Source organism: Schistocerca gregaria, chromosome 1 (genome assembly GCF_023897955.1).
Source record: "Schistocerca gregaria isolate iqSchGreg1 chromosome 1, iqSchGreg1.2, whole genome shotgun sequence".
NCBI lineage: Eukaryota > Metazoa > Arthropoda > Insecta > Orthoptera > Acrididae > Schistocerca > Schistocerca gregaria.
In genome coordinates, this window is record NC_064920.1 from 1,010,600,900 (window position 1) to 1,010,627,588 (window position 26,689).

Sequence of the window (26,689 nt, forward strand, 5' to 3'; positions counted from 1 at the left end):
TGGAAGGCATTTAAAAAAATTGTCAAGAATTTTCTTGGCATGAACAAAGCACCTAATTACAAGGAGATAGTTGGAAACCGGATTGATGCATTCATAAATTCTTTAAAAATGTATTTTCCCTAGAGCCGTTCAGATTTATTTCCGAACAACCTGACAAATGATAGTGACAGGCACAATGAGAGATTTCACCTAGAAGTCTCTAACATGGACTTGTGCTACTAAGGCAAATGGACTCCAACAATGCTTGCAGATTTACTATTGGCATCTTAGAAGGGAGACAACATATAAATGAAAATCATATCCAAAAATACCCTGCTGGGAATTTTGTTTGACAATGCAGTTTAGGAGGATAGAAAGAGAGATGCTCAAAGATACAAATGAAAACTGAGTCATAATAATTAGAGTACTTGTATTACTCTGATGTCATATTGTATATAGAGGGTGTTACAAAAAGGTACGGCCAAACAGAAACATTCCTCACACACAAATAAAGAAAAGATGTTATGTGGACATGTGTCCAGAAAGGCTTAATTTCCACGTTAGAGCTCATTTTGGTTTCATCAGTATGTACTGTACTTCCTCGATCCACCGCCAGTTGGCCCAATTGAAGGAAGGTAATGTTGACTTTGGTGCTTGTGTTGACATGCGACTCATTGCTCTACAGTACTAGCATCAAGCACATCAGTACGTAGCATCAACAGGTTAGTGTTCATCACAAATGTGGTTTTGCAGTCAGTGCAATGTTTACAAATGCGGAGTTGGCAGATGCCCATTTGATGTATGGATTAGCACGGGGCAATAGCCGTGGCACAGTACGTTTGTGTCGAGACAAATTCCCAGAACGAACGTGTCCCGACAGGAAGACATTCGAAGCAATTGATCGGCATCTTAGGGAGCATGGAACATTTCAGCCTATGACTCGCAACTGGGGAAGTCCCAGAACGACAAGGACACCTGCAATGGATGAGGCAATTCTTCGTGCAGTTGACGATAACTCTAATGTCAGCATCAGAGAAGTTGCTGCTGTACAAGGTAACATTGACCACATCACTGTATGGAGAGTGCTACGGGAGAACCAGTTGTTTCCACACTATATACAGCGCGTGCAGGCACTATCAGCAGCTGGTTGGCCTCCACAGGTACACTTCTGCGAATGGTTCATCCAACAATGTGTCAATCCTCATTTCAGTGAAAATACTCTCTTTACAGATGAGGCTTCAATCCAACATGATCAAATTGTAAATTTTCACAATCAACATGTGTGGGCTGACGAGAATCCGCACGCAATTATGCAATCACATCATCAACACAGATTTTCTGTAAATGTTTGGGCAGGCATTGTTGGTGATGTCTTGATTGGGCCCCATGTTCTTCCACCTACGCTCAATGGAGCACGTTATCATGATTTCATACGGGATACTCTACCTGTGCTGCTAAAACATGTGCCTTTACAAGTACGACACAACATGTGGTTCATGCACGATGGAGCTCCTGCACATTTCAGTCGAAGTGTTTGTACGCTTCTCAACAACAGATTCGGTGACTGATGGATTGGTAGATTTGGACCAATCCATGGCCTCCACGCTCTCCTGAACTTAACCGTCTTGACTTTCATTTATGGTGGCATTTGAAAGCTCCTGTCTACGCAACCCTGGTACCAAATGTAGAGACTCTTCGTGCTCGTATGTGAACAGCTGTGATACAATACGCCATTCTCCAGGGCTGCATCAGCGCATCAGGGATTCCATGCGACGGAGGGTGGGTGCATGTATCCTCGCTAACGGAGGACATTTTGAACATTTCTTGTAACAAAGTGTTTGAAGTCACGCTGGTACGTTCTGTTGCTGTGTGTTTCCATTCCATGATTAATGTGATTTGAAGAGAAGTAATAAACTGAGCTCTAACATGTAAAGTAAGCGTTTCGGGACACATGTCCACATAACATATTTTCTATCTTTGTGTGTGAGGAATGTTTCCTGAAAGTTTGGCCGTACCTTTTTGTAACACCTTATATAGAGGAAAATAAGGAAAAATTAAATTAACTCTTTTTCAAAAACTATGCCTCATTCAGTATTTCTGGTGCTAAGCTGAATTCATAGGATCAAAAACACTCTAATGACCTTGAGTGTGACAGGACATATCCTAATTCTGCTTCTTTTTTTATATCAAAATCTATTAGAAACACCAAGTTTTGTGCAAGAAGTAACAAAAAAGTTCAAATTTGTTCCACAGTGTAACACTTGCCTTAGTATTTGAGAGTGGCATAGTATTGAATAATGTGATCCATACAACAAATTTTTGCAGTCAGGTTATTGTAACTTTTCTTCTTATACATAGTGTTATGCTTCAAAATAACACAGAAACAAACTTACTCTGTGAGGAAGGGATGTTCCAGCAAATCTGCTGCTGTAGCTCTTTTCTCAGGATCAGGTTCAAAACAACATAAAATAAAATTCTTTGCCTTTTCTGATAATTCAGGAGGTATTTCAGGATGAATCTTGTAATAGCCTACCTGCAATAATAACAAACTTTTGTTAAAAATGAGATAACTGGAAATATTTTGCCTATGTTTTGGAGAGTTATTTTATCAAAAATAAAACTAAATACAGTAATATGTACTAACAGAGCACAACTTACAAGATACGTTCAGAAAAGAAAGGTGCAAAGGAAAGTGTGTGGAAAGTTGGTGGACAGATTTGGACCTTGAAAATTCTGGATCTGAGAGAAACATGGTCTTGCAGAAAAACTGAATGGAAGTTACAGAGTGCAATTAATGGAGATTCAGAATCTCAGCTCTAAAAGAGAGAAGATTGTCAACTGCTCATAAAGCAAAATCTGAGCATGTGTGACAATGATAGCAATGATAAATAGAAATGAAAATCAGTTAAATAAAAAGAAATTACAGAATATAAAGATAAGAGTAGATTTGCATTCAAAGAGAGAGAAAACTAAATTCTATGACTGTGAGAAAGTGAAGAGTGGATTTAGCTATCAAGAAGTGGGATGAAATAAAGAAAAGGACAAACATGAGAGTAGGAAATACTGAAGTACTGGGGATGGTCATTGGGTAAAACAGGGATGCAAATTTTTAATATCACACATTAATGTAAATAAATCTCAAGATGAGTATTCCATTCCCCTCCTTGTGAGATCATGGCATAGAGGTATAAATTATGATCACTAGGCACTAATCAAAGACAAAGTCTGTGTACAGAAAAGGCAAGTCACCACAGTGAAAGTGAGAATATTCTAACATGGCAACTACCTTTGAGAAGCGATGGAAGTTATGAGACTTTCAGCATATGTAAATATATACAATTGGGTAATGAACTGTGCAGTATAGTCTGATTCTTTTCTGCTCTGTGTGTTTGTTTCACAATCGCTATGATGATTTGAATCTGCTTTAGTCTGCCAGTCACATTTAGTTAACAAATAGGAGTTTTGGCAGAGCATTGTGGGATACAAACTGCATTTCATCTTTTGCAGCCTGTCTGACTTGAAAGGGTCTTATAAATAATTATCCTGCTTCTGTCACTCTCATTTGCATGTGAACTTTCTTACTTCTTCACAAATATACCATCACATTAAAAGATAAAGAACAGATTAAAATTGCAGGTCATTATTGAGACTTGTCAGTTTCCTTGTACTCCACAATGGATATCACATTGTCTTTCTCCTGATTATTGGCTTCAGATTCAACATTTAAAGGCTGTATCCATCTCACTGATCACTTTCCTATTTGTGCCATCCCTCCCTAATAGCAGATTATATCCTGTTTCGAGAGCTTTACATAAGGTCTTACACTGACCAGTAGCAGAGAGAGATTCTTTTCATGATCAGTGCTACATTAAGAATTCTTCCTGTTCCCACACTGTGGATCTCATCACATTTCTCATCCCATTATTCTTTCTTACCGAAGAGAATGGTTTCTGTGTGGCCTTGATTAATGTTCTTTCAGATATTCTTCCTTTCTCGTCTTTCCATAACAGTTTTCATTGTTTTTTTTTTTCCCCTCTCTCTTGATTTTTGTCAACTACAATTTGTGTGTTTACCCCTTTGTGAAGTTATATTTTGATGATTGGGAAGTAACTGTCAGGTTCACAACTGATGTTTTGACCATCTTTTTCATTGACTGTAATGGGTTACGGCACTGCAATGTTTTAAGTTTTCTGTGAAGCTATTTTTATTTTCCTCATTTTTAATGTGATGGATTTCATATTATATACCTGGTACAATGCAATCAGTTCTTGAACGCAAGGAATTCAAGCAGTATCAGTGATGAACTGTTAAAATTTTGTGGACTCTGGCTCCTAAGTGCTAACATCTTTCTGCTACATGGAGTTATTCTTACTGTTCACACTATTTGAGCATGAATGTTGAAAGAAATTTACAGACTATAAGCAAATTTTCTTTTCTTAAAAGAGGAGACACCTATCTTACAAACTAAAAAGCAACCTCTTCCACTTCAAGTTCTGATGCAATATGGTAGCAATTTCCGACCTATAAACTGGGAAATTAGATCACGAAAGTAGTAGATGAGTTTTTTTTATTTGGGCAGCAAAAAAACTGATGGTGGCATAAGTAGAGAGGATATAAAATGTAGACTGGCAATGGCTACTGAAAGTATTTATATGGAGTGTAGCCATGTATGGAAGTAAAATGTGGACATTAAGCAGTTTAGACAAGAAGAGAATAGAAGTTTTTGAAATGTGGTGTTACAAAAGAATGCTGAAGATTAGATGGGTAGATCTTATAACTAATGAGGAGTACTGAACAGACTGGGAGAGAAATGAAATTTGTGGAAAAACCTAACTATAAGGAGGAATTGGTTGGTAGGACAGATTCTGTGACATCAAGAGACCACCAATTTAGTACTGCAGGGAAATGTGGGAAATAAAAATTATAGAGTGAGACCAACAGATGAATACAGTACTAAGCATATTCAGAATGATGTAAGTTGCAGTAGTTAATTGGAGATAAAGAGGCTTGCACACAATAGAGTTGCACGGAGAGCTGAGTCAAACTAGTCTACGGACTGAAGACCACAACAACAACAAATAGGGAAGAAACAATTAGTCATACCTACTTTAATGAAGAATGTAAATGCAAAAAGATATTATATGTTGCCGTGGCACATACCCTGCAAGCAACTATTAATGCTAGTATGAAGAATTGTTCTGGTTATACCAGTGCCTGACTCCAAAAATCAAAGGCACAGGAGTCCATGCCTAAATTTATTAGGCTCTTCAGGAAGAACGAAAACAGCTGTCCAAAAAAGGCATCCTACTTCAATACATACTGAGGGATTGCTAGGTGTAATCTCATCCCACATTAAACACCCTTTTTTTTACCTGAGAAAAAGATCAAATTTGGAAATTTTTGCATGTGTGTCTTCATGCTAAATGTCTCGATTTTAATGCCATGTATTATAATCTACTGTGTAGCAGTTAGCTTTCTGATTACTATTTATTATGTTTTCTCCACTACTAACTCGCAATTGAGAAGATATTATCTCATTAACATTAAATTTTGTGGAACAGAACAATTGGACTTTCCACTGATTGAAATACATATTAGTCTTTTGATAATTACAGAATTCTCCATAAAAGTAACACTAGAATTTTCTACACCTTCAGTGAATAATAGTATTTTTCAGTGAGTAATCCAGTTAAAAATGTACAGCTTTGTATGTACAGAAAAGCTTAGAATATACGAGTATGTTCAGATATACTACTCGCACCACTATTTCAAAAGCTGCTTGCAAGTAAATTTTTGTTGCTCTGAATTATAAATTTAAGTTGGTAATTGTCAATGACTAGGACACTCAACACTGTTTGGATGAAAGATAAACGAAAGAAATGTTTCTGTGTGTGTTTTCTATTTTGGAAAAATTTCTGGAACAGTAGTTGTGCACAATTTCTGCAAAATAAGGACTACACAAGTAGTAGGTAAAAATGATAGTGTGCTTCCAGTTTCAACACCATAAAAATTGTATAGATCATAATTATGAAACATGAGGTACGTGTTCCAAATGCTGGCACCATAAACCACATCATACACTGAAACATTAACGAGTTACTGTATACATGATCTATATTTCTTCAACTGACCATCCATGTCACACAATTCACAATCTTTAGAAAGGAATGCAACACAAAAATATTTACACTGGAAGTTTACCTTAAATACGGCTGCCTGTGGAGAACCAAGTTCAATGAATGGTGGCTTTCCAGTTGCCATTTCCACTATGGTGCACCCCAGTGACCATATGTCTGCCTGTTAAAATACAAATGCACAAATGTTGAACTTACCGTACAGCCTAATGAAACTGGAAATAATGTAATTTTCACAAATACTGATCAATAATGAAAGCCAGTCCAATAGATCAGATGACTTCTCCTTATATAACTTCATCATACCTGCTGTGAACCATTTTCTATCTATACCAGTTTTGGAACAAGTACAAAACAAAATCAAAAATACTAAACTCATAAGGTATCAGTACTCCATTATTTTCCTATGTTAATGGAATTTGTATTGTTTCTAAATGTATTATTCTTGATTCTCAGACTAAAGGTGCCAGAAACACTCTCTCTCTCTCTCTCTCTCTCTCTCTCTCTCTCTCTCTCTCTCTCTCTCTCATTTCCCTGAGGTCCACTACCCCTCCCCCTGTGTGTGTGTGTGTGTGTGTGTGTGTGTGTGTGTGTGTACCCAAATTTAAGTTATGATTATGACTAGTAGAATGAAGCATTTTCTAAGTTAAATCAAAACCAATGTTTGTACCCCAATGATTTACACAATATCTGCTTTTACAATATTTGTAAATTACATGACAACGAAATATATTAAAAACAAAGATTCCAAGACGTACCAAGCGGGAAAGCTCCAGTAGACAGGCACAATAAAATAACACACACACAAAATTTCTCAACCAACCGTTGCTTCTTCAGGAAAGAGGGAAGGAGAGGGAAAGACGAAAGGATGTGGGTTTTAAGGGAGAGGGTAAGGAGTCATTCCAATCCCGGGAGCGGAAAGACTTACCTTAGGGGGATAAAAGGATAGGTATATACTCGCATGCGCGCACGCACACACACACACACACACACACACACACACACACACACACACACACACACACACACACACACACATCCATATACAGACACAAGCAGACATATTTACAGGCAAAGAAGTGGGCAGAGATGTCTGCTTGTGTCTGTATATGTATGGATGGATGTGTGTGTGTGTGTGTGTGTGCGTGTGTGCGCGAATATATACCTATCCTTTTTTTCTCCCCTAAGGTAAGTCTTTCTGCTCCCAGGATTGGAATGACTCCTTACCCTCTCCCTTAAAACCCACATCCTTTCGTCTTTCCCTCTCCTTCCCTCTTTCCTGAAGAAGCAACCGTTGCTTGCGAAAGCTAGAAATTTTGTGTGTGTGTGTTTGTGTGTTATTTTATTGTGCCTGTCTACCGGCGCTTTCCCGCTTGGTAAGTCTTGAAATCTTTGTTTTTAATATATTTTTCCCATGTGGAAGTTTCTTTCTATTTTATTTACAACATTACAATGAAACTTAGACATGCGTTCCAATACGAATTGACACCAGTTGTGCATTTTGTTGATGACACATGTAAATTTGTGCTGGACCATTACTCGAACCCAGATGTCCTGCCTGTTGCTGTCGGCTATCCAAGCACACCTAGACCAACACAAAATTCCTTAAGTACCCCCTATGCTCGCACATTGTGATTCTCGCACAGGGAGAGATTACATTTTATTATTGCCAATTTAGCCCGCTGAGGCATATGTACCAATTATTTACACAATGTCCACGTTTATCCGTGTCTGCACATTACATTACATACATAGATGCATGTCTGAAGAACATTGGAATTGACTTGGATAGATAAAAAGAATCTACTCACAAAGTTTTGACAGGAGAACGCACATACAAAAGGGTACAGAAATGTACAAGCTTTCAGAATCAATGCTGCTCCTCCTGGCAGAAAGGTTGAAGGGGAAGGGTGAAGGAAAAGAACTGGTGAGGTCTTCTGCCTGAAGGAAGAGTTAAATGATTTTGAAAGCTTGCAACTTTCAATACCTTTTTTATATGCTTGTTCTTTATCCAATTACATCATTAATTTTCAAAAAGTGATTTCTTTCATCGACATTCTAATGTAATACACATAGACATTGTGTAAATCATTGGTATAAATGCCTTGAGGGGCTAAAATGGTGATAATAAAAAGCTGTCTGTCACTGTGTATCACAAAGTGTGAGCATAAGGAATAGTTCTGCTCTGGCACAAATTTTCATGTGTCATTAATGAAATGCACAGCTGACCTCAATATGTATTCGCAATTTTTGAGTGCTTTTCGAAATATTTTTTGTATCATCACAGACTTTCAATAATTATGTTTATAAAAGAAAAAGAAATAAAGTACAAGAACCTATGTTCCCAAAAAGGACAATGCACATAGAACTAATTTATTTGCTGTTATACTGGCAAGGTAGTAACTACCAATAATACACTGACTCTCATGCTGGTTAGTTGTTAAGTCTTAGTGGACGTACATACCATAGAAAAACAGCCTTATATACACAAGTTTACAGTAACAGTTAATGTACCAATTAAACAGATGTGTTACATTGTTTGGGTATTGGTCATATTTCTAGGTCTCAAGTGCAAACACCTTTCCCCACATGACTGCAACTTTTTTACCTTTGTGTTGTTACCAATGGTGTAGTCAAATATTGTTTTAAAGATCTTTTTACGTAACTAGCGATGCACATGTTTCTTTAATTACTCTACAATAAAACATCAGGCAGGGCAGTGGTGTCATAATTTGGCTCTGCAGATTTAAATGAAGTCCAGCAAAGGATCACAAATGCTGCAAGTTCCAACACCAATCCCCATTGTTTGAATGTTATTAGTCATGACTTAAGTGCAATAACAGTCTGTTATAACATATTCCCCATGATCTCAGGCCCTGAAATACACAAATTACAAACAAACATTTTGATAATATTCCTTCATGTTGAATATCCACACCTACTAAGCAAATGGCTGAGATGGGGAAAAAATTAAAGCCACCATCAACCACACACATAGCTATCAGATGTGCATGTGTAATTGCAGGAAAAGTGATGCTATGTGCCCCCTGCCCCCAGATAGAGCCCCCTATAACGGATGAGTCAGTCAGTTCCAAGGTCAGAAGAAGGCAACAGCATACCACCTCAACAGGACCATGCCTAGTAAAGCACTGTGGTATTAAATAAAGCTTCAGATTTTCTGGCTATCTACTTTTTGTCACATTCAGTAAATAAGAATGCAAGGGAAAATGGGGGAATGTAGAAACAAGGTGATTAGATGAAATTAAGCAAATAAAATTTAATACACTTAATACTTACAGGAGCACCATATCCCCTCTGCCCCTTATCAATAACTTCAGGTGCCATGTACTGCAGAGTTCCTGCAAATGTTTCTGTACTAGATGCCAATCCAGCAAGGCGTTTTGAGGTTCCAAAATCTGATATTTTCACAACACCACTATATGTGTTCACTAAGACATTGTCGCCTGTTGAAAAGAAAATGTCATTTTTATTTATCATTACTTAACAGCAATTGGAAACATACTGAAACACATGAAAATACTACGCAATAAAAGTACCAGAACAAGTAATTAAAAAAGAGCTAACATTTGTCCAAAATACTGAGAAATAACAAATCTTTTGGAAATGGTACACAGAAATTGAAAGTAGAAACAGATGAGAACTACGTAGACAGATGCCACAGAAATTTCAGGTATACATACATGTACTATAGTGCGTTTAAAATTAATTGTGACTTTTGATATTTGACTGACCAGAGAGGTCGGGGGGAGTTAATGGAAAAGCAGAGAATTAAAAAGACTGGGTGCATTGATGGAATGATGGCTGCGTAGTGCTGGAATGGGAATAGGGAAGGGGCCAAATTAGTGAGAAAAATGACTAACGAATTTTGAAGCAAAGGAGTCACTTTCATACACCCTAGACACCTGTGGTCATCGGCATCTGTAGTGACGAGTGCTCCCTCTTGAAATATACCGAAGGTATCACTGAGACTTTCACAGACTGTAATTAACCTCCCAACCTTGTCCTCCCAGCCACAGAGGAGCATTCTCCTCGTAACTCAGTACCACCCAGGACTGGAGCAACTGAATTACATTCTCTGCCAGGGTTTTGACTACCTCTCACCGTGCTCTGAAATGAGAAATGTCCTACCCTCTACCCTTCCCACCACTCCTGCAGTGGTATTCCGCTGTCCATCGAGCCTACACAATATACCCCTCCATCCCTACATAACCCTACTACAACCCATTGCCTCATGGCTCATATCCCTGCAATAGACCTAGATGCAAGACCTGTCCCACAAATCCTCCCACCATCACCTACCCCAATATGGTCACAAACATCACCTATCCCATCAAAGGCAGGGCTACTGTGAAACCAGTCATGTAATCTACAAGCTAAACTGCAACCACTGTGCTGCATTCTATGTGAGCTTGACAACCAACAAGCTGTCTGTCTGCATGAATGGCCACCAACAAACAGAACCAAGTGGACCACCCTGTTGCTGAGCACACTGTCCAACATGACATCCTTCATTTCAATGACTGCTTTACAGCCTGTGCCATATGGATCCTTCCCACCAACACCAGCTTTTCTGAAACGTGCAGGTGAGAACTCTCCTTGCAATATACACTATGTTCCCGTAACCCTCCTGGCCTCAACCTTCATTAGTCATTTTTCTCACCCATCCACCCCTTCCCTGCTCCCATTCCAGCACAACACAGCCACGATTCCACCAATGCCCCCAGCCTTTTTACTTCTTTCCTTTTCTGCTACCTCCCTCCCCCACCCGCCTCTTACCTGCCCTCCGTCTAACCTCCTGACTGCTGCAGCTAGCTGCTCTACCCCTCTCCACCTCATCCTTGCACGCTCTGCAGCAGGACTTCACTGTCCCCCATCCCTAACCTGCTGTCCCTCCCACTCCCCACCCCAGCTTCTTCTTTACCCCAACACCTATCATGCACTGCTGCTTTTGCTCACAGTGTGGCTGCAACTGCAAGGGGCTGTAGTCATGAGTGTATGAGTTGTATTTGCATTTAAGTGTGTGTGTGTGTGTGTGTGTGTGTGTGTGTGTGTGTGTTTTCGAAAATGGCCTTATTGACCAAAAGTTTCTATTGTGAACCAAACATGGATCATGCCGCTGGTGGGGAGGCTTGCGTGCCTCAACGATACAGATAGCCGAACCGTAGATGCAACCACAATGAAGGGGTATCTGTTGAGAGGCCAGACAAATGTATGGTTCCTGAAGAGGGGCAGCAGCCTTTTCAGTAGTTGCAGGGGAAACAGTCTGGATGATTGACTGATCTGGCCTTGTAACACTAACCAAAACGGCCTTGCTGTGCTGGTACTGCAAGCCATAACTTTTCCCGAGGGCATGCAGCTTTACTGTATGATTAAATGATGATGACATCCTCTTGGGTAAAATATTCCGGAGGTAAAATAGTCCCCCATTCGGATCTCTGGGCGGGGACTACACAGGACGACGTCATTATCAGGAGAAAGAAAACTGGCGTTCTACGGATAGGAGCATGGAATGTCAGATCCCTTAATCGGGCAGGTAGGTTAGAAAATTTAAAAAGGGAAATGGATAGGTTCAAGTTAGATATAGTGGAATTAGTAAAGTTCAGTGGCAGGAGGAACAAGACTTTTGGTCAGGTGAATACAGGGTTATAAATACAAAATCAAATAGGGGTAATGCAGGAATAGGTTTAATAATGAATTTAAAAAAATAGGAGTGCGAGTAAGCTACTACAAACAGCATAGTGAACGTATTATTATAGACAAGACAGACACGAAGTCCACGCCTACTACAATAGTACAAGTTTGTATGCCAACTAGCTCTGCAGATGATGAAGAAATTGAAGAAATGTATGATGAGATAAAAGAAATTATTCAGGTAGTGAAGGAACACGAAAATTTTATAGTCATGGGTGACTGGAATTCGAGAGTAGGAAAAGGGAGAGTAGGAAACATAGTAGGTGAATATGGACTGGGGGTAAGAAATGAAAGAGGAAGCCGTCTGGTAGAATTTTGCACAGAGCATAACTTGATCATAGTTAACACTTGGTTCAAGAATCAGAAAAGAAGGTTGTATACATGGAAGAAGCCTGGAGATACTAAAAGGTATCAGATAGATTATGTAATGGTAAGACAGAGATTTAGAAACCACGTTTTAAATTGTAGGACATTTCCAGGGGCAGATGTGAACTCTGGCCGCAATCTATTGGTTATGAACTGTAGATTAAAACTGAAGAAATTGCAAAAAGGTGAGAATTTAAGGAGATGGGATCTGGATAAACTGACTAAACCAGAGGTTGTACAGAATTTCACGGAGAGCATAAGGGAACAATTGACAGGAATGGGGGAAGGAAATACAGTAGAAGAAGAATGGGTAGCTCTAAGGGATGAAGTAGTGAAGGCAGCAGAAGATCAAGTAGGTAAAAAGACGAGGGCTAGTAGAAATCATTGGATAACAGAAGAAATATTGAATTTAACTGATGAAAGGAGAAAATATAAAAATGCAGTTAATGCAGCAGGCAAACAGGAATACAAACGTCTCAAAAATGAAATCGACGAGAAGTGCAAAATGGCTACGCAGGCATGGCTAGAGGACAAATGTAAGGATGTAGAGGCTTATCTCACTAGGGGTAAGATACATACTGCCTACAGGAAAATTAAAGAGACCTTTGGAGAAAAGAGAACCACTTGTATGAATATCAAGAGCTCAGATGGAATCCCAGTTCTAACCAAAGATGGGAAAGCAGAAAGGTAGAAAGAGTATCTAGAGGGTCTATACAAGGGAGACGTACTTGTGGACATTATTATGGAAATGGAAGAGGATGTAGCAAAGATGAAATGAGAGATACGATACTGCGTCAAGAGTTTGACAGAGCACTGAAAGACCTGAGTCGAAACAAGGTCCCGGGAGTAGACAACATTCCTTTAGAACTACTGACGACCTTGGGAGAGCCAGTCCTGACAAAACTCTACCATCTGGTGAGCAAGATATACGAGACAGGCAAAATACCCTCAGCCTTCAAGAAGAATATAATAATTCCAATCCCAAAGAAAGCAGGTGTTGACAGATGTGAAATTTACCGAACTATCAGTTTAATAAGTCACACCTGCAAAATACTAATGCAAATTCTTTACAGATGAATGGAAACACTGGTAGAAGCCGACCTCGGGGAAGATCAGTTTGGATTCCGTAGAAATGTTGGAACACGTGAGGCAATACTGACCTTACAACTTATCTTAGAAGAAAGATTAAGGAAAGGCAAACCTACATTTCTAGCATTTGTAAACTTAGAGAAAGCTTTTGACAATGTTGACTGGAACACACTCTTTCAAATTCTAAAGGTGGCAGGGGTAAAATACAGGGAGCGAAAGGCTATTTACAATTTGTACAGAAACCAGTTGGCAGTTATAAGAGTCGAGGGACATGAAAGGGAAGCCGATCTTACTCAATCTGTATATTTAGCAAGCAGTAAAGGAAACAAAAGAAAAATTTGGAGTAGGTATTAAAATCCAAGGAGAAGAAATAAAAACTTTGAGGTTCGCCAATGACATTGTAATTCTGTCAGAGACAGCAAAGGACTTGGAAGAGCAGTTGAACGGAATGGACAGTGTCTTGAAAGGAGGATATAAGATGAACATCAACAAAAGCAAAACGAGGATAATGGAATGTAGTCGAATTAAGTCGGGTGATGCTGAGGGAATTAGATTAGGAAATGAGACATTTAAAGAAGTAAAGGAGTTTTGCTATTTGGGGAGCAAAATAACTGATGATGGTCGAAGTAGAGAGGATATAAAATGTAGATTGGCAATAGCAAGGAAAGCATTTCTGAAGAAGAGAAATTTGTTAACATCGAGTATTGATTTAAGTGTTAGGAAGTCGTTTCTGAAAGTATTTGTATGGAGTGTAGCCATGTATGGAAGTGAAACATGGACGATAAACAGTTTAGACAAGAAGAGAATAGAAGCTTTCGAAATGTGGTGCTACAGAAGAATGCTGAAGATTAGATCGGTAGATCACATAACTAATGAGGTGGTGTTGAATATGATTGGGGAGAAGAGAAGTTTGTGGCACAACTGGACTAGAAGAAGGGATCGGTTGGTAGGACATGTTCTGAGGCATCAAGGGATCACCAATTTAGTACTGGAGGGTAAAAATCGTAGAAGGAGACCACGAGATGAATACACTAAGCAGATTCAGAAGGATGTAGGCTGCAGTAGGTACTGGGAGATGAAGCAGCTTGCACAGGATAGAGTTGCATGGAGAGCTGCATCAAACCAGTCTCAAGACTGAAGACCACAACAACAACAACAACAACAACAACAACTGTGACTCAGCATCTCCCCAACAGAACATTTATTTTTCAAATATTTAATGAATTTCCTTATTTCACAAGAGGTTGTTAGGTGAAAATTCATCTAAGATTTCTCAAAACTGACTCTTCTATGTGCTGCTTGGCTTTTACTTTTGAACTATTCTCACCATTTTTGTCACCTACACTTAAGACATGGCTATTAAATACATTAGCTACATATGTACAGTTGGTTAAGATTGTCTTATTCTCTTTAATAGTAATACTACTTGCTCCAGTAGTTACTTTTCCTGTCTGCCTTCTAACAACATTCCATACTGATTTGATTTTATTACCCGAGTTGTTAATCTCATCTCTAACACATATTTTCTGACAACTTTTCTCAGTATGTTACAATAATTTTATGGTGTAAAATTATTTCTGGGTCTTCACTAATTCTTGTTATCTCATACAGTTTTCTTTTTCTTTCCCAAGACACTTCCAGATTTCTTTGAAAACTGTTTGGTGTTACATTTAGTAATTTGTTTGTTTGAAAAGGGGTATAAATTTATTGGGAAATGTGTTGCATTTATCTTTAGCATTTGACTCATTATATACATCTCCCCAATTAACATTTCTTAAAATTTTTCTAAGTGCTCTATAGATACCAGGTTGAGCAACATACACTTTTATTTAATGGTTTCTGAACTGTACAAACTGCTAGGTTTTGTAAGTTAATCAATTCTGCATCATGGTCTGATAATCTTTTTATCAAGGGAAAGCATGTGTTAGTTTTACATCCTCTTGCTGTACAAACACATTATTAGAGTGCTACTGAACTGATTCCAAGGCTGGAAACTATCATCCTGATAGGCCTCCTTACCATACTCAGCACATGTGTTGCATATCACAAGACCTACTCCCATGATTGGGCTTGTAGCACCACCCACTGTAGAACACTGGCACCAACAATGTACCACATGTTGTATTTTGATGTGACGTAGTACAGGATTCAGTGTTCTGCTAAAAGGAGAGCCCTTGTCTCTGTTAATCTCACTGTCTGCCAACCAGATTTCCATTACTTCCTTATAAATACTGTCCTAAAAACCAGACTTACTGAACTCATAAAATTTCATCCTGTGTCCCTCTGTTAGACAACATTTCGCTACCACCGATTTTTCACGTTGTTGTAGCCTCATGCAACAGGAATGCTATGTGTACCTGTCCTGAACTGTGCAAATTGCCTGTCCAATGTAAGCCTTCCAGTACTGACATGGAATTTTGTATCTGCCAAGCTTTGTAAGTCCCAAAAAATGCTTGACAGAACCAAGTAGTGCTCTAATCTTGGTAGGTGGATTAAAGGATATGCCTCCAGCATAACAAACCAAGGAGACAGATTTATGCTCCTTTGTTTCTAATGTGTACAGTTTAACACAGAAATTTTCATACTTGACACCTTTGTTTAATGAAAATGGATACTCCAAGAGGCAGATCCAACAGGCTGCTGAGTTTAGGCTACTCCAAGAGGTGCAAGAAGAACAGATTAGATCTGTGGCCTTTATTCCTTATGCTGAGGACATATCTTTTAAGGAGATTTGACATTAAGAGTGTGTTGGGACTTACAGGCAGATACAAAATTCTGTGTCAATGTGGGAAGGCTTACATTTACCATTTGATTCACACAGTTCAGGCAGGACATGTGCATGGAGTAATCTGAAAAATTGGCAGCAGCAGAAAACTGTTCAAGCAAAGGACATGGGGCAAAATTTGATGAGACCTGGTAGTCGTCAGTACGCCAAGTTATTAGGACAGTTTGTAAATTTTTATTTCTTCTTCCTTTTAAAACTTCTACTCGATTTCCTTCACAGCTTACTCACTCTACAGACTGAATAACATTGGGAATAGGCTATAACCCTATCTCACACCTTTCTCTACCATTGTTTCCTTTTCATGCCCTTCGACCTTTTGTAATGCCACCTGCATTCTGTAGAAGTTGCAAATAACTTTTTACTCCTAGTACTTCAGTGTGTATTCTAATCAACATCGAACACTGTCAAAAGTTCCCACTAAATCGACAAATGCTATAAACGTAGCTTTCGTTTCCTTAACCTGTCTTCTAGGTACGTCATAGAGTCAGTATTGACTCGTGGGTTCTCTCATTACTCCAGAACACAAACTGATCTCCTCAAGGTCGGCTTCTACCAGTTTTGCATTCTTCTGTAAATAATTTGTGTTAGTATTTGCAATCCTGACTTATTACACTGGTAGTTCAGTAATATTCACACCTTTCAGCACATGATTTCTTTGAAATTGGAATTATTACATTCTTCTTGAAGTGGGAGGGTATTTCACCTGTCTCATACATCTTTCACACTGGATGGAGGAGTTTTGTCATGGCTGGCTCTCCCAAGGCTATCAGTCATCTACTCCCAGGGCCTCGTGTCAACTTAGATCTTTCAGTGTTCTGTCAAATTCTTCTCACAGTATCATCTCTCCTATTTCATCTTCACCTACTTCCTCTTCTCTCTATAATGTTGCCTTCAAGTTCATTTACCTTTTACTGTCCCTTGAGATATTCCTTCCACCTTTCCCTCCTTTGCTTAGTACTGGTTTTCCATTGGAGCTCTTAAGGTCCATTCTTTTCTCCAAAGGCCTATTTAACTTACCTATAGGTAGGTCTGACCTTTCCACTGTTGTACATGCTTCTATCGACTTACGTCAGTTCTCTAGCCACTCCTACTTAGCCAATTTGCACTTCTTGTCTATCTCATTTTTAGACGTTTGATTTCCTTCTACCTGCTTCATTTCCTGCATTTTTATATTTTCTCCTCTCATCAATTAAATTCAATAGCTCCTGTGATATTCAAGGATTTCTATTAGACCTTGCCTTTTTACCTTGTTGACCCTCTCCTGCCTCTCCCAAAGCTATCCACTTGTCTTCTACTGTGGGAAAATTGTTACAGACACCTAAATGATACTGTGCAAACTGTTAACTAAATGGGAGCTAAAATGCTACTAGTAGCATCCACAGTGTAATAATAGTTCACATGAATACCTTAGATAAGCACCATAAAATCACAAATAAAGATTTTTTGAGCTTTTAAATGTTTCATTATTTGCTATTTCTATCAAAAATATATCAATATAGAAAATAAAAAAATCATTTAGAAATTTATTATATGCACAAAGAAACAAATGGGCTGACCAGTTCTATCTTCAGGAGGTGCAACTATCAGCATAACTGATAGAAAACATAAAAACACATTTTCTTTACACGTGGTTCCAAGGCAGTGATGAAATGTTTGGAACACTCTCACTCACTCAGACCACTGCTGACAAGCTCATCAACAAACATACTTTGTCTCTGTTTAAGATTCATACATCCATCAATTCACAACTCCTTTTATGCTATATCTTACCTTTTATATCTCTATGAACAATTTTCTGATCATGGAGGTACTTAAGGCCTTCTAAGATTTGTTTTGTGTAATAAACAATGGTAGATTCATTTTCTTTCAGTGGTCCCCACTTGGAGCTCAGCAAGGCAGACAGGCTTCCTTTAAAAAACAATTAAAATAGTATACATTATATTTGGCACAACTGTAGAAATGGAAGCCAACAAAACAAATTTTATCAGTTATTTTTGTTCGTATTCAGCTAGCACATTTCGTAACACAGGCCAGTTAATATGTAATATCATGCTTATCAGCATTTGAAGCTGGAAGTTTTAAATAGACAGAAAATTATTGTCACGCAATATTTTTTGTCTTTTGCTGTATCGCACACTACCACACAAGATTCAAGAAATTCTTTAAGACAATGTACATCTCAATTGAACAACCATATTGTCAACACTTATTTGCTTCTGTGGGTCAGGTGTAGCTTTGATAAGTTACATAGTCAGTACACTGGAGGTTGTTGAAAAACATAAATGTCATTTGCTGCAAGAATTGTGTTCATATGCCTTTTTTGTTTAGTTTCTTTTTGTCTCCATTTCTTTCTTTTTTTATGAATGATTTTACAGTTTTCACTGTCCCACATCCAAATAAAGTAGGATGCAATACACATTCTCAAAATACCACACTTCAGATGAATTTACTTCCAAGTGAACACAATCTATATCACAAAACTGCAATCCTCGAATTCGTTGATTCCCACTTTCACTATTTCACACAGTCAGTACAAATACATTCTCTCAAAATTAATTCACACAAAGCAACAACTCTTTCCTGTTTTACCTAATGAGTGAAAATTAGGAAAAGAAACTGAACTTTTGACAAATATACAGGGGGGTAACCAATAACTATTAAAAACATACTACAGAGGTGTAGGTGAAGTCGAGACGAAACACTCAACATAGAAATCTTGTGACCCATTAAGCCACGAAACAATCTCAGACTGGCCTATAAAAGCCACTGAGGCTACAGTGCATGTGCGTCACAAGAGATTTGAAACATCTTCTTGTCCTCTTAGCCACCAGCTTAGTCGATCAGATTTCTTTATATTTTTTAGTTTGTTAACATGACCAATTTAAACTTTCCATTATTGAGGCTACTGAAAGAAAAAGAGAGTATTGTGAATGTTATGTGAAAGCTAATTACATTTACAATTTGATCTAAACTTGATCTAGACTTACAAATAAAGTAGTCTCAGAATAAGAAGGGCACAGGAAAAAGAAAGCTATTTAATTGATAATTTTGTGCTGTTAATTCATAAAAATTTAAGGTAAAATTTATACATACATAAATTTTACAATCTGTAAGTGCAAACATGAGGCGTGATTAATACTCGACAACGATTTCTGTCAGAGACAGAAATAAGCTTCAACCACTGAAGACCAACTTAGCTGGTGGTATAAGAAGGCAAGAGGATATTCAAAGTCTCATGCGCATGAGCTATAACTTCAGTGGCTTTTGTAGACCAATTTGAGGCTGTTTGCTATCTTGATAGATCACTATATCAAACTGTCTCAACTTCCCCTGCACCACTGTGGTGAAAAAGTTACTGTAACTTGCAAAAAGTTACTGTTTACATCCTGTAGAGCTAATTAAAACAAATATATTCTGTCATGAAAACTAGTTTCATTAACCATGAACCTGATGAGGAAAACTGCTAATGATTTGAACATCAAAGTAATTCATCCCAGAAAATATATTAGAAATCCACTTACCCCCTGGTACTTGCTCCATGAAAATCTTGAAGTAACCATCTTCTGACACTGAACCCAAATACTGCACAATGTTTCTGTGTCTCAACTGAGAATGTAGCTTTATTTCTTCATGCAATGGCTGAACATCTCTGTAATGAAAAACAAACAAATATGTTGCTAAGAAAACCTGCTATGGTAGTCCCTAGTAGCATTTACTTTGCTTCCAACTGGGTCAGCTGTCTCTCAGTGCTCAAACATAATATATGCAAGCAAAAAGTCATCAGTTTAGATGGCCCATACTTACCTTCACAAATACTGTGCAGATTACCAATTCTCACCTTACATATAACATAAAAAGCAAGAAAATATGATAAAAGTCAGCAATAATGGTTACAAAATAAACAGGATGTATGTATGTCCAGCATCTTCTCCTAAACAATATGATTAATTTCAACCAAGTACTGTACACATACTGCTAGCTATAGGAGAATCGCCACTACCTAAGTTAGAATCTTCTAGCTCCCATAGGTGCAGAGATACAAGCAACATTTTCTATTGCTAACAAGTAGGCTGCCCTGCACAACAGGCTTGTTGTACAGTCAGTATTGGCAAGCTTTGCAGGGGCTACACCTGTAGGTGGGCACAAGAGAGAGAGGGGGGGGGGGGGGGAGAGATAGCTGGGTAGTGAGAGAGAGGAAGGATAAGCTGGACAGAGAAAGAAGGGAGGAGGAGATGGAGGTGGGAAGATGAGGTAGACAGAGAGACGGGAAGACAAGAGGTGGACAGAGAGACAAAGAAGGAGGAAAGGTGGATGGAGGATGTGGAGGAGAGAGAGAGGGGGGGGGGGGAGAAGAGAAGGGCGGAGGTAGGTGAAAGGAGAAGATGGAAAGAGGGAAAGAGAGACAGAGAGAGAGAGAGAGAGAGAGAGAGAGAGAGAGAGAGAGAGAGAGAGAGAGAGAGAGAGAGAGAGAGAGAGAGGAGGGAGGCAGGAGTCAGAAAGAGAGGGGTAACGGAGAGTTAGTCAGAGAGAGGAGTGAATGGACAGAAGAGGAAGGAAGAGTTAGATAAAGAGAGGACGAGGAAGAGATGGACAGAGATATGAGAGATGGATAAAAAGATCGGGGAGGAGGACATAGAGTGATGACGACAGGAGATGGACAGAGAGACGAGGGTAGAGGCTATGGACAGACATGTAGTACACACATTAAATGGACCACAGATACATGTATTGTAGTGATAAGACACCCCTACTGTCGATACAACTAAAGTCCTCATGGTTGGTTATGCTTTAGACAGCTTTCAACAGCAAAGCGCTATTCAACATAGCATTCCTGTACTTATACAAATGGAAGGATACCAGCACTGGGATGATACATTGCAAGACGCCAAATTAGTCTCCCCTTCTCAACACATAAGGAACCTTCCTGCTAAAGTACTGATGACATGTAGTCCATCTAATAAAAAAATAATAACAATAATGAGGCACTGAGTGAAGACCTACCTGTACAGTCCTCCATTTGCATGATTCTCTCTTTGAACAGTTCGTAATTGCTATGTTACAGTCTCAATTAAATGAGAATGTCATTTTATAAAACAGCACTGCAAAGATAGGTCACATTATTTTATTTACAATTACAGACTGGAATAAATAAACACTTTACGTTTCCTGCACAGAGACAAGGGGAAGAGATGGACAGAGGGGGGGGGGGGGGGGGGGGAGGAGGAGGAGATGTGTACAACATATGTGCAAAATGCATACAAGGGTGAAGCTGCAGGGGAAAAGGGTAGTACTTAGATATATGCCATTCACATTACTGTAATAGACATGCAACAAACATCTACCTACAAAGTGGAAAAACGCTGAAAGTAGCATACAAATGCTCACATCATTCACTTTTGAAACCTATGCATTCTTTGTTTACTGAAACACAGAGCCAATAATTAGAGAAGACTGAACTTCACAACAGCTAGCTAGGAAAGTCACCTTTGGCACTGGATGAAGGCAGGCAGCACAGCAAGGCAGATGTGAAAGAGATAATATGAAAGTAATAAATAAAATCAGAAAAATTGAGAAGTCAGAGAGAGAGAGAGAGAGAGAGAGAGAGAGAGAGAGAGAGAGAGAGAGAGAGAGAGAGAGAACCACTATAATCTACCCCCAGTCCCCCCCACATGACCACCACCACCACCACAAGGAATCCATTCCATTTCTGAATGGTGAGGCATGGGAAGGCTGTCAGTAATCCAATGCACAAGCTCAAGACTTTACCACCGTGATAATTTAGTGAGAACCATGTAGAAGGGAGTATTGCATTGCTTGACTCCTGTGGAAGGTGCAATCACGTAATTTTAACAGTAAGACTCTCCTTAAAGTACAATGCCAATCCTGGAGCATCTGGCACTGGAGTTGGATGAGCAAATCCATTATGCTATACCAATGAACGAATGAAACTACAGCAAAATGTAGAATACTTCTTTAAATCTTTTCTACCTCGTCTTACAAGGTAATTGTTTCAAACTGACAAGCTACACTCCGACTCAGGTAAACAACAGATGAAGCAGCTACTTCCTTCTTAGAAAAATTAAATTTGCTCACTATTCTTCCCACTTATCTCAGTTTGGTACCTTTATTTACTATAAAGAGTTTTATGTGATTATTAAATTTCAGTAGCACTGGATAAACACTCCTAAATATTTTACGTTTGCTACTGTTTCCATAGGTTGATTGTCTATGATGTAATCACACAATAAAGGGTACTTCTACCTATGTACAAGCACTAAGTTACATTTGTTTATTTTATCAATTAACTGCACATTCCTGCATGAAACATGAATGTTCTGGGTATTTTCCTGTATTTCACTACCATTTTTTGATATTGTGATGTACCTAATTACAACAGAAAACACCATTATGGATAGCTTCATTTAGTGACTGTTATCCACTAGGCAACACTTCCTTCAGTTTTTTTTCCAATGATAATGACATACTGTGTCCTATTTGCTAAAATATCTATCTATTCACATGGTTGAGCCGGCATTCTGTGTACTTATTTTTTTCCACTAGGCAATAATGCTTTTTGAAGTCAAGGCCTCAGTGTGGGTGCCACTATCTACTGCATTCTGTGACTCATGAATGAACAGAATAAGTGGAGTTTCACACAATCACGTTTTCCTGAATCCATATGGATTCCTACAGAGGCAAGTTAAAGCCTCCAAAATTGTCACAATGTGGAAGCATAAAACTTATCCAATTATTCTACAGTAGAAATTGTCTGTGGTAAAAAAATAATCAACAGTTACATGTATCTGCTTGATGACCTCTTGGAAATGGGTACAGCTTGTGCCTTACACCAGTCATTTGGGACACAGAGTTTATCCAGAAAACTATGACAAATTGTTGCTACAATGGAAGCAAATTCTTGTGTGTAATCTTTATAAAATCAAACAGGTAGAACAACAGGCCCAGTGGCCATTCTTTCAATGCATTCCCTATATTTTTGAATTTAGGTTCTCTCTATTCACCTGCTAAACTGTGTTTCTTAATTAACAAAAATTTCAATTTGATTTACTAAAAACATTGTTAATAGTTTTCCTTTCCTCGTGTGTCTCACTTACAATAGATCATTTTACCTCCTTGTACATCTTACAGCTACTCTTGTCAGTGACACTGAATTTATCATCATGCAAGTGGGCTTTTAGTTATCCTATAAAAAATTAGAGAATTTCTGTTCCTCATTGTGTAACAATTAATTATTCTTGCCCATCACTCAATTTATTGGTGGTAATCTTTGTCAAATGTTTCAATAATTCGTTCACAACTTTATGCCACTTCTCTTATTACACATTCAAGATTGACAAAGAAGGAAATATGGTTAGGGATAGAATGTTATAATTTATTTACTTCAAAATTAGCACTCACACAAATTAACTTTCAGTATTCAGCTAAGAACATGTTACAAAGTGATGATTTAATAAGCATATCACACGTAATTTATGACTAATAAGACTTCTGGAAGCAAAAATATAGTCACTAAGACCAGTTACAAGAAATTACTTTTATTTTTCTGCAATTCCTGGACATTGATTTAGTCCAGTAATGCAACAGAATTTAGCAGTCCACATATTAAAAACCATAATCAAAATTACATAGCTGAACCTTACCCTTTATTTTTCTCTGGAATTTCTTTCACTGCTATCCTTACTTGTGTTATTAGATCTCTGGCAGCAAACACAACTCCAAAAGTGCCCTTTCCTAACACAATTCTTTTTCCTTGTTCATCTTGCTCATATTCATACTAAAAAAAAAAGACACACACTAATTAATAAGCTTCTGCAATAAATTTTAATTACAAATATTTTACTCACAAACAATTCTTATAAGTTCAAACAATAGAAAATCCAGGAAGGAATGTAACAATATTATGAAAAGGGAAGTCGCTATTTACCATATAGCAGAGATGCTGAATCGCAGATAGGCACAACAAAGAGACACTCACAATTAAAGCTTTCTGCCATTAAGGCCTTCATCAACAATAGGTGACAGACATACATACATACAAACTCACGCAAACGCAGTCTGCACACACGACTGCAGTCTCAGGCAACTGAAAACCGCCGCCTGAGACTGCAGATGTTCGTGCGAGTTGAGTGTGCATGTGTATGTATGTCTGTCATCTATTGTTGACAAAGTCCTTAATAGCCGAAAGTTTAAACTGTGAGAGTCTTTTTGTTGTGCCTACCTACGACTCAGAATCTCTGCTACATCATGAGTAGCAACTTTCATTTTCATAATATTCTTATAAAGTACAGTTAAACTAATCTGCATACACCACAGAAACCCCTAGGCCACTCACTGTAAAGAAAAAATCTTGCAATCTTTTTAAAAATTATTATTTCTGTTTCAGATTGCAGTGGAAATCAACCTCCTGAGGAGAAACAGGGAAAATATGAGTAGTCAGAAGAGTCAAAAGCATTGCAAATATATTGTCTGAGCTGGTAAAAAATGGCTATTTTTGTAATGCTGTGATGTCACACTTACATATTTAAATAATAGTGTTTATTTCTGTTTTTTCATTAATGAACAACTAGTAGTAACATGGAAGACTGGGGCGAGTGTAGGCTACGGGGTGGGATCTGCACTCCTTTAACACGGAGTGTGGCTCCGAAAGATTTAAGATATGAGTTACCATCATGATACGTCCTGTAATGAATCGAGCTGAGAGATCTCTGATCTAAATTGAATCTTTTGATGCTACTCTTTCTTGTGATATATCAGATGCCACTTTTGTTCGAATATCCACAATTCTCAGTTTTTGCAGGGGAGTTTGACTTATTAATGTACTCCTCTCTTGTTACATTTTCTTTCTCTTTTTGTAGCTACTAAGAACATTCTGTATGTTTAGAATGCAAGAATATGAAAACTTTATAAAATTAGTCGTCCTTACATTTTTAAATTCGATTTAAATAAAAATAAACAAAACCTTAAATTCTTAGAAATAAGTTTATATTTGCACGTAACCGTTTCATAATGCATCAATTGCACATTTCTATGTTTGGTCATGTAAGTGTGTCAAAATGGTAGGTATGCTGTGTACAGTTAGTTGAATGTTTATCACTGTATCTGTTGGAAGTAGCAATTTGTGGTAGCCATACTAGGTAGAGTTGATGTCAGTGGTGGCCTGTCATATTAATCCTGCTATAAGCAGATAGTTCCCAAAGGTACCCGACGATGTGGCAGATACAACATGTGCCCACATTTCACCCCTGGATGATGTCTGGTCAGCCACTGCTGTTCACGAAATGTGCCAATCTTGACGTGTGTCTGTACTATCCAGCTGACCAGAAACTGGCCTGTAGGTGTCTGAATGTTCCACAGATCGCTTCTGAAAGCTACAACACACCACCTGTACCACACTGTGCACAACTTGTGCAGCAATATGTCAATACATCCAATCAGCTGCCCACAGGCCTATAACGCTATTCTGTTCAAATGGCTGAAACATCTCCTCCTAAACCACTACATCAATTTCAACCAAATCTGACACACATACCACTTGTTGCTTGGAAAGTAGTACCAGGGTGGGGGGTGAGGGGGTAAGTAAGCACCACATAGCTCCCACAGGTGTGAGTGTGGGGGTGAAAAAGGATTGGTAGTGCTGACATCTAGACAGCCCTGCACAACTGGCATGTTAGGTGGGTAGTATCAGATTTTGTTTCTGCGGCACATATGCGGATAGGCATGTACAGTAGAGAGAGGGGAGATGGATAGTAAGAACAGGGAGGTTTGTCACATAGATTGCACACTTTTCTGTCTCCCACTCTCCATGTTCGTCTCCTCTTCCTTCCCTCTTTCTGTCAATCTCTCTGCCCCTCCCTGTCCCCATCAGAGAAGAAGAAGAGATGGATATTGAGATGGGGGAGGATGAACTGGATAGAGAAAGGGAGCTGAGAAGTTGGACAGTGAGAGGGAGAGTATGAGGTGGACAGAGGAGGGGGAGTAGGAAATGAGCAGAGAGAGAGAGAGAGAGAGAGAGAGAGAGAGAGAGAGAGAGAGAGAGAGAGAGAGAGGTGTAAGGCTTTCAATTTTTGACTTGCTAGTAGTTTTCTTATGATAAACTGATTTAATTGAAAGCAAAAACAAAATAAGGTCATGTGCATCCCAGCCTAAAGCAAATTTTTGATATGATACCACTTAGGTAACTTGCATGTCTGTATCTCTGCTGATTTATTCATGCAGATTTGTCACACCACAGAGAAATCTGTAGTGGTGTGCAGGAACTGAACATGGGACCTCGATGTTTGTGGGCAGCAATGCTTGCCATTATGCCAGTTAGCTTGGTATTTGTACTTCAATCTACAGCTGTTAGCTGCTCATTTCTTGAAAACTTTTAATGTGTAGAAAAGGTCCTACTAACATTTAAATAGCAATCTTGTTATTATACAGGGTAAGTCGCCTAAGACGGAACATCCCCCATTATGCTGGGTGTGATTGCACGTATCAACAAGCAGTGTTTGGCGAATCATAATGGACTATGGGGCACATACAATGGTACATGCACAATAATCACAACATTTACATTGACTGAGATAATGAGTCAAGTACATGTTTTTTAATGGGACGCTATACT

The 26,689-nt window shown here is 38.6% G+C and overlaps 1 protein-coding gene across 6 annotated transcripts in view; it reads right to left on the minus strand.

The window, feature by feature from the left end:
- Positions 1-26,689, minus strand: part of LOC126278688 (mitogen-activated protein kinase kinase kinase 15) — a 281,737-nt gene that overhangs the window by 106,737 nt on the left and 148,311 nt on the right. For all 6 annotated transcript variants that reach the window (XM_049978983.1, XM_049978969.1, XM_049978952.1 and 3 more), the window contains 6 exons: positions 23,724-23,857; positions 19,587-19,714; positions 17,836-17,973; positions 9,411-9,577; positions 6,181-6,276; positions 2,373-2,512 (listed from right to left, as the gene is read on the minus strand). In XM_049978983.1, coding sequence (XP_049834940.1) covers positions 2,373-2,512; positions 6,181-6,276; positions 9,411-9,577; positions 17,836-17,973; positions 19,587-19,714; positions 23,724-23,857 — 803 coding nt within the window. The remainder of the gene's footprint in view (positions 1-2,372; positions 2,513-6,180; positions 6,277-9,410; positions 9,578-17,835; positions 17,974-19,586; positions 19,715-23,723; positions 23,858-26,689) is intronic.